Raw genomic sequence first — 13,602 nt, forward strand, 5'->3', positions numbered from 1 at the left:
ACCCGAATAATGGCTCTGCAAAGGTACCCACCAGTATCCCAAGATGAGTACGTACTCACTCAAGAAGAAATAGCTAACTGTGGTGCTCTTTACTAATCTACATTTTTGTCGAGCACCAAAAGCGGGGAATGAAGAAGGAATTAATGAAATCAAATATAACCTAATAGTAGCAGTAATATAAATTTTTAAATCCTCCTTAAGTTGCTGCAAAGTGTGACTCCCCACCCCCATCCCTTACACTCAAGTTAAAAGAGAATATTCACAACCTGTCTTCTCTTTGTGGTCGGTGGATCTTATCTATACTCCCCAACTCAACATTCCTCAGTTTGTTCCTCAAAGGCCCAGTGAGTTCCTGCTTACCTCCTGCATGGCTGGAGGGTCACAAGACTGATAAGTTTAGATTGCAAGACATGCTTCTCTCAAGATGTAAGAAATGTTGTAATGCTGCCTTTGTTTTTTGCTTCTGTAACTTGCTTCCTGCCTCACATAGTTCCCACCTTAAGATGTTTAAAAGTAGGAAAAGCCCTTTGTTCAGGACTCAGACTTTCTGGATGTGTGCCTGGCTGAGCTAGTGATCATCTTAATTTAATAAACTCTCCTGAGCCTTTTTCAGTCTCTCCAGTCTTTGATTGTCCCATAACATGTCTATAGCCTACCTCAGTAGTGCTATCTTCTCACTTGTTAGGCTGAGCTTGACGATCTCTCACAGACTCTATTTCTTACGAAAACTCTTCAGGGTTAGAATAGAAGTTAGGAGTGGAACCTTGTCAGAAATACAAAGGAAAATAGGGCATCTCTCCAAGAATACTAGTGTGAACCATGAAAATTAGAGACAGGTCTTAGTGAATTTAGAAAGTTTATTTTGTCAAGGTTGAGGATGTGCACCCATGACACTGCCTCAGGAGGTCCTGACAACATGTGTCCTGGGTGGTCAGAGAACAGTTTGGTTTTTTTGTTTGTTTGTTTGTTTGTTTCTTTGAGACGGAGTCTATTCTAGGGAGACATGAAACACATCGATCAGCATATGTAAGATGAACATTGGTTTGTTCTGGAAAACAGGACAACCCAAAATGGGGAGAGGGCTTCCAGATCATAGGTAGATAAGAGACAAATGGTTGCATTCTTTTAAGTTTCTCATTAGCCTTACCAATGGAGGCAATCAGGTACGGATTTATCTCAGTGAGCAGAGGGGTGACTCTGAATAGAATGGGAGGCAGGTTTGCCCTAAGCAGTTCCTAGCTTGACTTTTCCCTTTAGCTTAGTGATTTGGGGCCCAGGATATTTTCCTTTCACACTAGAAACAGTTCACAAAAACAAAAAGCTGAGGAGACAGTGTTGCTTGGTCTCCTTTGGCCTCCTTGGTCAGATGAAATCGTGTCACATGTATGTACATCTACATGGCATCATTGTCTGGATAAAGAGAAAGGAGAACAGTTGCCTCTCCTGTGAGAGAGAGAGGCACCCAAGTGGGAATTCCAACCCACAGCAGAGTGCAGCAGATTTTGTAGACAGGCTTGAGGAGGTGATGTCTGATTTACATAGGGACCACAGATTGGCTGGACCAGCTGTGATGTTTATATAACATGCCCGGAAGGCTGTCTACCCCACCCTAATCTTATTATGCAAATGGACTTCCCATTTGGCCGGAGCCTTGTTGTCTGATTCTTACTGTACGTGTGGCTGGCAAAGAGAAGAAAGAATAGAGCCACAATTCGAACATACCTAGTCCCAGGTTCCTGTTGGCACAACTGCCGGTATTCTCCTGTGCAAGCTTCTAGTTTGCTGGTATATGTTTGCAGCTCAATTATACAGGTTGCTCTTTGTTAGAAAAGAAAATTATTTGGGGGCTGCTTTTCATTAAAAGGAAAACCTTACCAAGGATGCCCGTACCCTCACTACCTGCCTACATAATTTATTCTTTACTCCTATATCACATTGAATATAGAGAGGAAGTAAAAACATTTAAGCGATATGTCTGCTCCCAAGGGAAGTTCCGTGTCTGTGAAGCAAACACGCCCCAAGGTGGACACAGCAAGGTCCTACAGCCTCGCGGGTAGACCAGAGACAGGATCCTCTCTGGAGTGAAGGAAACTGGGCAGCAGCTCCAGTCCCTGAAATACAGCACAACTAGGATGAGCTATCAGGGCTTTGACATACTTTTCGCCATATTCATAAAAGCCAACTGTGACTAGTTTACTTTTTCTAAACTATAACTGCCCAGTGGGTTCACTTTGCCTGCTGCTTAGACAGAACCAATTTATCAAGACAGGGGAATTGCAATGAAGAAAGAGTAATTCACACAGAGCCGGCTGTGCGTGAGACCTAAGTTTTATTATTACTCAAATCAGTCTCCCCAAGCATTAGGGGATCAGGGTTCTTAAAGATAATTTGGTGACTAGCGGCTTGGGAAGTGGGGAGTACTGATTGTTCAGGTTGGAGATGGAATCGTAGAGGATCGAAGTCAATTTTTCTTGCTGGTTTCTGTTCCTGGGTGGGGTGGCAGAACTGGTTCAGCCAGATTACTGGTCTGGGTGGTGTGAGCTGCTTGGGCCAGATTACTGGTATAGGTGGTGTCAACTGATTCATCAAGTATGGGGTCTGCAAAATATCTCAAGCACTTATCTTAGATTTTGCAATAGTGATGTTATCCCAGGAGCAATTTGGGGAGGTTCAGACTCTTGGAGCCAGAGGCTGCATGTCCACTAAACTGTAGTTTCTAATCTTGTAGCTAATTTATTGGTCCTGCAAAGGCAGACTGGTTCCCAGGCAAGAAGGGGGTCTTTTCAGGAAAAGACTGTTGCCAATTTTGTTTCAGAGTCAAACCATGAACTAAATTCCTTCCCAAAGTTAGTTTGGCCTAGGTCCCAAGATGAACAAGGACAAGTTAAAGGTTAGAAGCAAGATGGGGTCAGTTAGGTCTGATTTCTTTCACTGTCATAATTTCCTCGGTTATAATTTTGGAAAGGTGATTTCAAAGCAACCCTATACTTTAGCCCCGTGACTTCACTATTGTATGAATCCTATGTCAACAAAAAACCCTTTGTTCTTAATACAGAAAAAAAAAATGCTTCCTGTGCTAAATCACTAAATCACAAAATGTTTATTTCAGACTAGGGCAATTCACACAGTCATTAACCACCTCATGCAACTATATCAAACGCCTTTGATTTCTGTCCACAGCAAAAGAATAAGATTTTCATTTTAAGTACCCTTTCCTACCTGACTTGCCCCAATATAAATACTTCAATTGTATACAATTAGACACTAATGTATGAGAGACTTTGTGTGTAGTCATTTCTTATTAAATACCTGTCTTACAAATAAATCACCAATGGATTACAATACCGAATACCTAGCAGAAAATGATTATTTAAATAAGTGATCTTATTTTTCAACAGGAAAATTACTTTCTTGATGTGTATGTGTTTTCCTGGGATGATAATTTAGTCATTGAAAAAAGTCACAATATGCTGGAAAGTACAAAAATAAAACATAACTTCTAATCTCATCAATGAGTTAGAAATACTGCTAAATTTACAGTAGATATCCTACTACTAGGCTTTTGTTCTTTGTCATTGATTTCTAGGTTTTTAATAAATAGAATTATATGCACCATGAATTGAATTAATCAACATATTTAAATTTATCTATAGGTAACAACTTTAGTTCTTCTGGAAATGGGTATGTAGGGAAAGTAGTAAATTTAATTCTTTCATATTGTTGGTGAAATAAAAGTTGTACCAAAAATGTTGTCTCCACAAAAATTTAGAAAAAATGGAACACTGTTTTATTATTAACAAGAACCAAATACGTGCAGATAGGTATTCCGCAAATGACTGCAAAATCAGGTTGAAAGTTTACAGTATTTATACATCCTGACACATAAGATCTCTTTATACTGCACTATTTTATTTTTATTTTTGTTGTTTGTTGTTATTGTTGAGAGGAAGTCTCACTCTGTTGCCAAGGATGGGGTGTAGAGGCGCGATCTGGGCTCACTGCAACTTCCACCTCCCAGGTTGAAACGATTATCCTGCCTCAGCTTCTCAAGTAGCTGGGATTACAGGCGTGAGCCACCAGATCCAAACCTGTGCGAGCATTTCTTACTTACACATTAAAATTACATATCAAATGTATATAAAATGCAGATGTAGTGTCTTTTCTTATTCATGTTTTATAAAATAGCTTTTTGAGACAGACTCTCACTCTATCACCCAGGCTGAAGTGCAGTGGTGCTATCTTGGCTCACTGCAACCTCTGCCTCCCAGGTTCAAGTGATTTTCCTGCCTCAGCTTCCCTAGTAGCTGGGAGTACAGGCATGTACCACTACACCTGGCTATTTTTTTTTTTTTTGTATTTTTGTAGAGTCGGGGTTTCACTGTGTTGACCAGGCTGGTCTCAAGTTCCTGACCTCAAGTGATCCGCCCACCTCAGTCTCCCAAAGTGCTGGGATTACAGGTGTGAGCCACCTCGCCCAGCATTTAACTGCACTGTTTTTAGCTGGTTTATATAACATGTTTCCTTAGGATCAACGCCATCCTGTTTTCCCATGACAGAATTGACAACATAATTTGCTGTTACATTCTGAACTTTGCTCTACCTTCCGTGTATTCATCCTATGCTCACCTTGGAAATGTGGTAGCTATTTGCTTATCTGAAAGAATATTAACATTTATCTCCCTTGGAAGAAATGGCTACAGACAGGATAGGCACGGGGCTTAAGCTCCCAAAGTGTCAGGAAGCCTGGGTCTCTGTCTTTCTGGATATTTCCATTTCAAAAGACATGGAGTCCAGACTCCTGAAGACATCTCTGGGTTGTAAAGCTGGCAATGATATTTAACCTCTAGAAAGCTCTATTTATATTCAAAGGTTAAAGAAAGGACTCTGGCCCACTAGTCTCCAAAGAAACACTCTAAAAACAAGTTGGGGTCTGGCATGGTGGCTCACGCCTGTAATCCCAACACTTTGGGAGGCCGAGGCAGGTGGATCACCTGAGATCAGGAGTTCGAGACCAGCCTGACCAACATAGAGATACCCCATCTCTACTAAAAATACAAAATTAGCCGGGCATGGTGGCTCATGCCTGTAATCCTAGCTACTCAGGAGGCTGAGGCAGGAGAATCACTTGAACCCGGGAGGTGGAGTTTGCAGTGAGCCAAGATCGCGCTATTGCACTCCAGCCTGGGCAACAAGAGAGAAAAATCCATCTCAAAAAACAACAAGTTGGGAAAGTGGAATCTTTTTTTCTTATAAATTTATATACCCTTAAATTATACATAATTCACAAAGATTCAATTTTGTCTGGGGCTATTTTTTGTTTGCCTGATATAAACAATAGATTTTATTGCTTAGAAAAAGCAGGTGATTTCCTAGCATTAGCTCTGTTTTGAAATAACCTGCCTTACTTTCACTTTCAATCTCATCAATATTCACACACACACACACACACACACACACACACACACACACACACATACAGGTCTTACTCTCTGCTCTCCATTTCTCTCTCTTTCTTCCCCTTTTCCCACCTTCCTCTCTTTTAGAGACAATATGCCATAGAGAATCAATGTGATTTTAATCAAATGGATTTTCAAGTTTGAATCTCACTCAATTACTTGCTACCTTGGTGTGTAGCTCAATGGCTTTAGTTATACATATTAATTACCCATTTTCTGATTATTTTTCCCCCTTGGACAATGGGGATAATAAACACCCTTTATCTTGAGGTGTTTTGATATTTAAAATGGTATGTGTAAAGAATATGGCCTAGAATGGAACTGATGAGGAGAAAACATTGTTACTGTACACTAAGCAAACACAGAGGTATTTTAATGAAGTGATTGACAGGAAGACTTCTTGAGCCCAAATCTTATTTAGTAGCTCTGTAATTGTAACAAATTATTAAATCTCTCTTTTAACATTGTGGTAAAAGTATTCGTGATAAGAATACAATGGGATAATTTATGTAAACAAAATGGGTACTGCCTTCATTATTATTAAATGTTAAGTGCCAAGACCTGAGTTAGGTGCTAATAATTCAAACATGTATAAGACGTGGACATTCCCTCAGAGCACTTACAGTCCTCATTTCTAAATGCAAATAATGAGGTCCATTTTAAAAGAGTCTAATATTCAAGCGAATTGAACCTAAATAATATTATATTAAGCTTTCTCATTCCTGCACTTCTCAACGTGGCCCACAAACATGAGATGAATGTCATTATTTTAAATGATTCGATGAAGTTTTTTTTAAATAATTGCAAGCTGTCTCTAAGATCTCTTCCAATAATAAAATTGGAAGATTCTGTTTGAGAAATTATGTCAAATCCTCTCACTAGCGCAGCTGTCAGCAATTTCTTTTATCGTTGCTAAATCACAGACTGTCATATTACTCTATTTATTTGCAGAGGTTGCGTTGCTTTTTACACGTATAAATACAGGTCTCTAGAAAGTCTGGAAAGCCCCATGACATTGGAGAGGTAAGGTAAAAGTCCAAAGTTCCAGCAAGAAAAAAAGAGGGAGAAAGCAGTGCAGCCAAATTCAGAACTAAAGAGAAGAGAATAAAGACTCTTAACTTTCTCATTGAAACTGCCTTCTTACCAACTCCAGAGGATCTCTACTCTGGGTAAGACTAGGACTTATAAGGATTTTGCGATTTATAAGGATCCATTCGTTTTCTCTAAGTTGACCATCCCCAAGATATGCAGCAGTTGAGCCAAATGCAGGATACAAGTCTAGATGAAATCCTGGCCTTAGGTGACTGCATGTACCTTAGTGTGCTCTAATTCCTGCCGTGTCAAATTAGGCTTCAGTAGAGGTGGAACAGATATTCAGAGAAGCTAATGTTCTAAGATTGTTATTTCTTTTCTGGCGCCATCTTAAATTACCGTTATCTTTAAATATCTGCCTAATAGACTCTGTCACTTTCTTTATTGCCAACATTTATAGCTACAGGTAAATGAAGGTAGGTAACTTGGGATCTGCAAAAAGAGGAAGCTCATTATTATAATGGAGGAGCTTATAACATCTTTATGCCACCACCTTTTCTGAGCCAATGATTGATTGATTCCTATTTTATGGTAGCATAGTACATGCTGCGGAATTGGACAGACCCATACTGTGTTTTCACTCATCTTCCATAGATACCCAATCTTTTTAGTTTCTGGTTTGCCCTTCTTGCTTGCCAGCAGATCCTGTAGGCCATTGCTATAAGAGGAAATGGGTCATGATCACAGAAAAATAAATGGCGTTTTTGCCATATTCTGCTGAAGCGATGGGAAGCCAGATAATTTAATAGAAGCCTCCAGTGGAACAAGTCAGAAGTAACCAACTCTATAGTGGAAGCAAACCACTCTTTATTATAGGATAAAAATGTAAACTATAATATCTATCGTCTATATTTGCTTGTATCTTAAAGAGATTATATATTTTGCATCATGATCACATAAGTTATAAGGATTGAGATATTCAACTTAAAAACATAAAATTAAAGCATTACTAGAAGAAGGCTGTTCACTCCTTTTAAGTTTACAAAATTATCAAAATATTTAATTTATCAAGTCCCGGATAAAGATAGCAAGATTACAATTGTGCACATGTTACTCTCTATACGGCAGAGATCAGACAAAAAACAAGCCATGGTTTTTCAAAGAATGTTTCCCGGTGTGACTTCATTACATGAAATGATTAAAAACAATATGCAGACTGATATACATGGAGGTAATAAAGAATCAATCTTAAAATGCAGAGAATTCAAAATCTGGTAACATGTTTGAGTCAAAAATCAACAGATAAGTGTCAGGTGTGAACTATCAGGCTTGCATGAATAACGTGTGAATGCTGATGCACAGTGAAAGGAGGAAGCCATTGGGCAACCTGAGTCCCACAGTCTGATCAGACCCTGCCCTCAGAAGGGCTTGGAAGAAATCAGGACCAAGGATGGGTTAGAATGGTATCTATGTTTCAAAATATGTAGATATGTGTGACACAATGTTCCCTAGATGAAAATTACTATTACTATACACATGAGTTCAGCGAGCTCAGCTTTGCTCAATCCAAAGATCTAAATGTGAACGTGAAAAGCTTCCAAAGGAAATTTTGTACTTAAGTCGGAAGAGTAAGCGGGGCACCTCGGAAAAATTCCATTTTCTGGAAAATGACATACAAGATGAGCTGGTGGGAATGCAACCTTGTACAACCTTCTGTAGAGGAACTGGACAATATCTACAAAATTATATACTCTCATCTTTTGACCAAGCAATACTGTTGGTAGGAATCTATCCTGAAATTACTCCTGTAACAATATAAAAATACACATGCATAAAGTTAGCAGAGTTATTCATTGCAGCATTGTTTGTAATTGCAAAATATTTGAGACAATCTAAATGCCCATACATTGAAGAGTGATTGAATAAACTGGGGTATAATCCACATAAAGGAGTAGATACATGTTAAAAGGATTTTCAAAGCTTTCTATGAACAGATGTGGAGTGATTTCCAAATTTCTACATGATATGATCTTCATGTTAGAAAATGTGAAAAAGAAAATATGCACATTCTCATTTGTGGAAAGAAAATCCAAGAAGAGTAAACCAGAAACTAACAAGAGTGAGTATCTATGGAGGATGGGTTGGAATGTGGTAGAAAGAATAGAAGACCAGTGCAATGGGAGTGTAGTGGTAAGATGAAGGAAAAGTGACACTTCTCTGACTGTAACTTTTTGAAAAGCTCTGAATTTAAGAACCATGTTGTTTCACAAACTCAGAAAATAAATCATACTTAAAATCAGCCAAGAGACCAAGATGTGAGGGAGGCCAAAATGAAACAGAAACAGTAACAAATATAACTAACTGTTTTACAAACGAGTAATTTAACCATACTGAAGAAGGTGGAGAAGGAAAAAACTAACCTAAGCAACTTTGAAGTGCAATGTTTTGAGTGTGTATATAAGGCTAAAGACCAAAAGAACTGTACACTAATAATTTTCTGTAGTAAGTAAATTTATTTTTCCACAGACTTATTATCAATTTTGATACCACTATATGAATATACTAGGATTGAGCAAGGAAACAAATGTATTATGTATTAGGAGACCAAAGTCTAGCTTATTTAGAGAAAATAGTTTAAAAAGGAAAGTCAAAAGCTTGAATGAGCTCAGATGTGTTGGATTGGAACTGGAAATATCAACAGAATCTCAAGCTTTATGACAGAAATGTACAAATAAAAATAAATATAGATGCGTGCTAGTATACGTACATATATTTCTCAAATTTGCCCCTGAGTGGGTCCAGAAATAATTAACACACCTAGAGAGACATCTTGGTGTCAAAATACCATTATCCAATGAAAGAAACCAAAGATACTGGGAGAAATGGTGGATTCTAGGGATAAAGCAGGAAAAATGCAGATATGTTTTCTAGAATATGTTGTGAAGCCAAAAAGACAAGAAACACTGAAAATATGATGGAAGCATGTGAAAAAGAAAAAGAAAAAAAAGTGGATCCAGCTTGAAGAAACTCTCAATGATGAAATCTAGGACAAGTTGAGTAACAAAATAAATATTGATTGTAAAGTATTGAAACCCTCAGAGTAAAACTAATATCTCTGAGTCTGCATTGATACAAGTAAATGATTAAATGAGCAAACAAAATAAATAAAGAAGGAACAGCCCTTGCTCATGGTAGAATTCCAGTTAATAGACATAGAAAGAATGACTATAATAGAAAATCTATTTAGTCAAACACCGCAAAAAGAATCATCAATAAAAACTAAAAGTAGTGGCTGAGAAAACAACAACAACAACAACAAAATATGATGAGATTGTATTTGCATAGTCTCCAAACTGTTTCTCAAAATGGAAACTTTTTAGTGACGAAGTGGCACATAACTCTTTACTGTGGAGAAATCTGAAATCTGGCAGCAAGCACTTTAACCAAGTGATCAAAGTGAGGGTCGCAGCACCAGAAAAAGTCATGTCAACATCATGAATCCCTTAATACAAGACACTGAAAATGGCAGAACATCACTTCTGTGACATTTGCAAAAAAAAAAAAAAAAAAAAAATGCATAACTTCAATCAATGAGGAAACATCAGAAAACTCCAAAGTGAAGGATATTCCTCAAAATCAAAGGCCAATACCATTCTAAAATGTCAAAGACATGAAAGACAAAAAAAGAATAAGGAACTATCAAAGATGCAAGAACACTACAGAAACATAATGACTAAATCCAATGAGGGATCCTGGATTGGATCGTGAAGCAGAAAGACATTAGTGGGAAACTGGTGAAATGTCAATAAGGAGTGTAAATTAGTTATCATTGTATCAATGTTAAAATCCTGGTTTCAGTAATTGCATCATGGTTATGTAAAATATTAACATTAGGGGAAGCCAGGGAAATGGTATATGGGCACTCTTCATACCTATCATGCATCTTTTCTATAAGTCTGTTTCAAAATTAAATTATTTTAAAAGGCAGTCAGTGGCCCAGTCCATAGGACAGCCTTAAAGGGCCACAGGTCTTCTTAGAAATGCACAAGAAACAATGTTCAAGAATAATAAACAAAAATGTATGCCCTATTGTAGAATTCAGCTCAATTGACTGACCAGAAATTACTTTCTGCTTCATTTTTTCCTTGCAGACAAAGGAACAGTCCGAACATGGCATCAGAGATCCACATGCCAGGCCCAGTATGCCTCATTGAAAACACTAAAGGGCATCTGGTGGTGAATCCAGAAGCTCTGGAGATCCTGTCTGCCATTACACAGCCTGTAGCAGTGGTGGCAATTGTGGGCCTCTACCGCACAGGCAAATCCTACCTGATGAACAAGCTGGCTGGGAAGAACAAAGGTGAGTGGCACCAGCAAAGCATGGATGAGTCCCATCTGTCCAGTTACACAGCCAGTATCCAGTTTGAAGATGGGATGAAAGAAAGTTAATGTTGGGGATAAATATTGATAACTAACTTTGAATTCATTGGCAAACTCTTTGCATTCACTCTGGAGGATTGGAGTCAACTGACTCTTCCCACTTTGCCTTTATCTTCATGTTTCATATATAAATAAGCTATTAATTAAAAAATTAAATAATAATGCATTATTAAATATTTACTAAAATATTTATGTAGTAATAGCAAGTTTCCACAGAACTTTAAGATAAAATGAATGCTTCAATACATATTGGATATTCTAATTTCTCTATTTTTTTGTAATTAAGGTCACTATTGGTTATAATTTATCTCTTTTACATGAGGCTGTAGTGTCAGGGACTCAGTGTGGCTTATAAAGCACCAAGTTACCAGTCAGAAGCCTGATGTTAAAGTGTAGTTTGTATGTCTTTGTAACTAAGCCAATCAGTTACTATTTCTACTCTTCATTTTCATCATTCAGGAAATGAATGATTTGACTACCATATCTTGAGTTCCTCTGTCAACTCAAAATAACAACAGATAGTCACTCTCCAAAGAAATGAATATATTCAGGAATAAGTACAGGATTTGTAAATTCTGGAAATGCATATAACAAATCATAAGTTCATCTGGAAGTGTTAAGGCAGTGAGAAACTTTTAAAGGCAAAAAGGAGACATATATGCCAGTTGATGTAAAATAAGTTCAATGGTTTACAGGATCATATTGCAGGTGAGGACATGTGCATTGGCTGCTGCTTGAGAGAGTTTTATGGAGAGAGCCCTGACTGCAGGGACCCTGATGGCAGCAAGTAAGGCCACTTGCAAGATTGTGGTTAGGACTGGCTATTACTGGAAGTACAGAAGTAGCCTTTGATGCAAGGCTATAGTTTGGCAATGTCCTAATGGCACTTTCCACCATAAGAAAGTATACATGAAAGCCCTTCCTTCATGAACTCCTGACTCCATTTTGTTAGGGTTTGGCATAAGTGACTCCATTTTGCTTCTGACAACTTTTGCAGTTCCCCCTTTGATCAAGATCTTTCTCTGAAAGCATCTCTGATCAATCATCCTGTGGTTATGTATTATGTGTTCCTCAGTGCTTGGATGCACTTGATTTGGTTGGTTTGTTCCCAAATCAGTCCCAAGTGATTGGTGACTGGGAGTCAGTTTCAAAACACTTTTAGCCACCTTTGAGCAACAAAGATGTTTGGAAGGAGTGGGTTTCAGGCTAATTCTCCCTGGAATTCATTATGAAGTCAATTTTTTCAATTCCACATTTTCAGCATATCCTTTAAGTGCTGAGCCAGCATTATTATCTTAGGAGTGTCATTTCTGCAGAAGTCAGACAGGTAACAGGTACAAAGCTCAAAGAAAATAATGCAAAGCAAAACCAACAGGAGCATAACAAATTTATTTTGGACGATGGTTCTGAACCAAGAGCTCAATTAAACAAATTAAAAGACCATGTGGGACTGGGTAAGGTTTGTTATAGGCATTGAGTCTTTTACATAGTTTGGTTGGTGATTCTATTATTTAGTATCTCATGACTTGGTTAAATTAAAGCCGAGAGTGCTAACTCTGTAAAAAGGGATCACTGGTACAATTTGAACAAAAAGTTGTGTTAAGAATATTGCCAAAGTTATTCACTACATGGAAGAAAGCATCTCTTAGATCATGTAAAGATTTGGGGTTGGCATGACAGATCCAATATTCCATCAAGTACCCACAGAAGCTGATGATTATGAAATTATAACTATGGCATTATCCTGTCAAATGAAAAAGAAGGCACAAGCAAAGAAAATTTAAGAAGGATAATAGTCTCATTTTTGTAAGTATTGTTCTATCATTCTTAGAAAAAGCTGTCCACAGCATGAAACCATCAACTTCTCATACTGGTTTACACACTAAATGTCTTTGGGTATGGCATTGAGTGGTTTGGTGAACTTTCTGTGTGGCCTAAACATGAGACATGAGACTTATCCCTTGAAATTTACATTGAGTTGTGTAGCTTTAGTGTATAGAGCTTCAGGAACAGAGCAGATTTTTATTTTAGCAATTCCAGGCCAGAAAATTGGGTTGGACGAACCTAGAAGAATTGAAAATTTAGTCCAGGTTGTAGATAAATAACAATAAACTCAAAAGCAATGCATAGGGCTGCAATCTAATAGCAGATGAAGTATAGTTTTCCTTTTTTAATCATAAATTTTCTCCTCTAGTCATTCCAGTTTTTACCAAGATAAGGCTTCTTTGTTTGCAGAATAAATTTAACCTCATCAAACAAAGCCTGATTATACAAGTACAGCAAGAATCGTCAAGAGACTCTTTTATGTTTGCTTTGTTGACCCTTTAAGCCAATTAAATAGAGCCCTTTCACATATCTTGTAAGCCAATTAAATAGAGCTCTTTCACATATCTTGGAAGAAAATTATTACAAACACAAAACATGCAAACATAAATGCACACACAAGCAAAGATCACAGAGTTTTCCACAAAGGACAGCTAAATCCAAACTATTTTTCTGAAAAAATAGAATAAGTTAAAGTTACTTGCTCAAATGGCTAACCTTTGAGATTTTTCATTTGACTTTAACTGTTAATTCTGTGGAGGCTGTGGACTAAATTTGGGGTAAACTGCAGTTTCCACAACAGTTTTTTTTTTTTTTTTTTTTTTTAAATTTGAGGCTGAGTTTTGCTCTT

At 37.6% G+C, this 13,602-nt stretch overlaps 1 protein-coding gene across 1 annotated transcript in view; it reads left to right on the forward strand.

Annotated features, from left to right (window-relative positions):
• The first annotated feature begins 10,658 nt into the window (after positions 1-10,658).
• Positions 10,659-13,602, forward strand: part of LOC113223418 (guanylate-binding protein 6-like) — a 27,414-nt gene continuing 24,470 nt past the window's right edge. Inside the window, exon 1 of the mRNA XM_031935374.1 lies at positions 10,659-10,848. Coding sequence (XP_031791234.1) covers positions 10,659-10,848 — 190 coding nt within the window. The remainder of the gene's footprint in view (positions 10,849-13,602) is intronic.

This window comes from Piliocolobus tephrosceles, chromosome 1 (assembly GCF_002776525.5).
Source record: "Piliocolobus tephrosceles isolate RC106 chromosome 1, ASM277652v3, whole genome shotgun sequence".
Lineage (NCBI taxonomy): Eukaryota > Metazoa > Chordata > Mammalia > Primates > Cercopithecidae > Piliocolobus > Piliocolobus tephrosceles.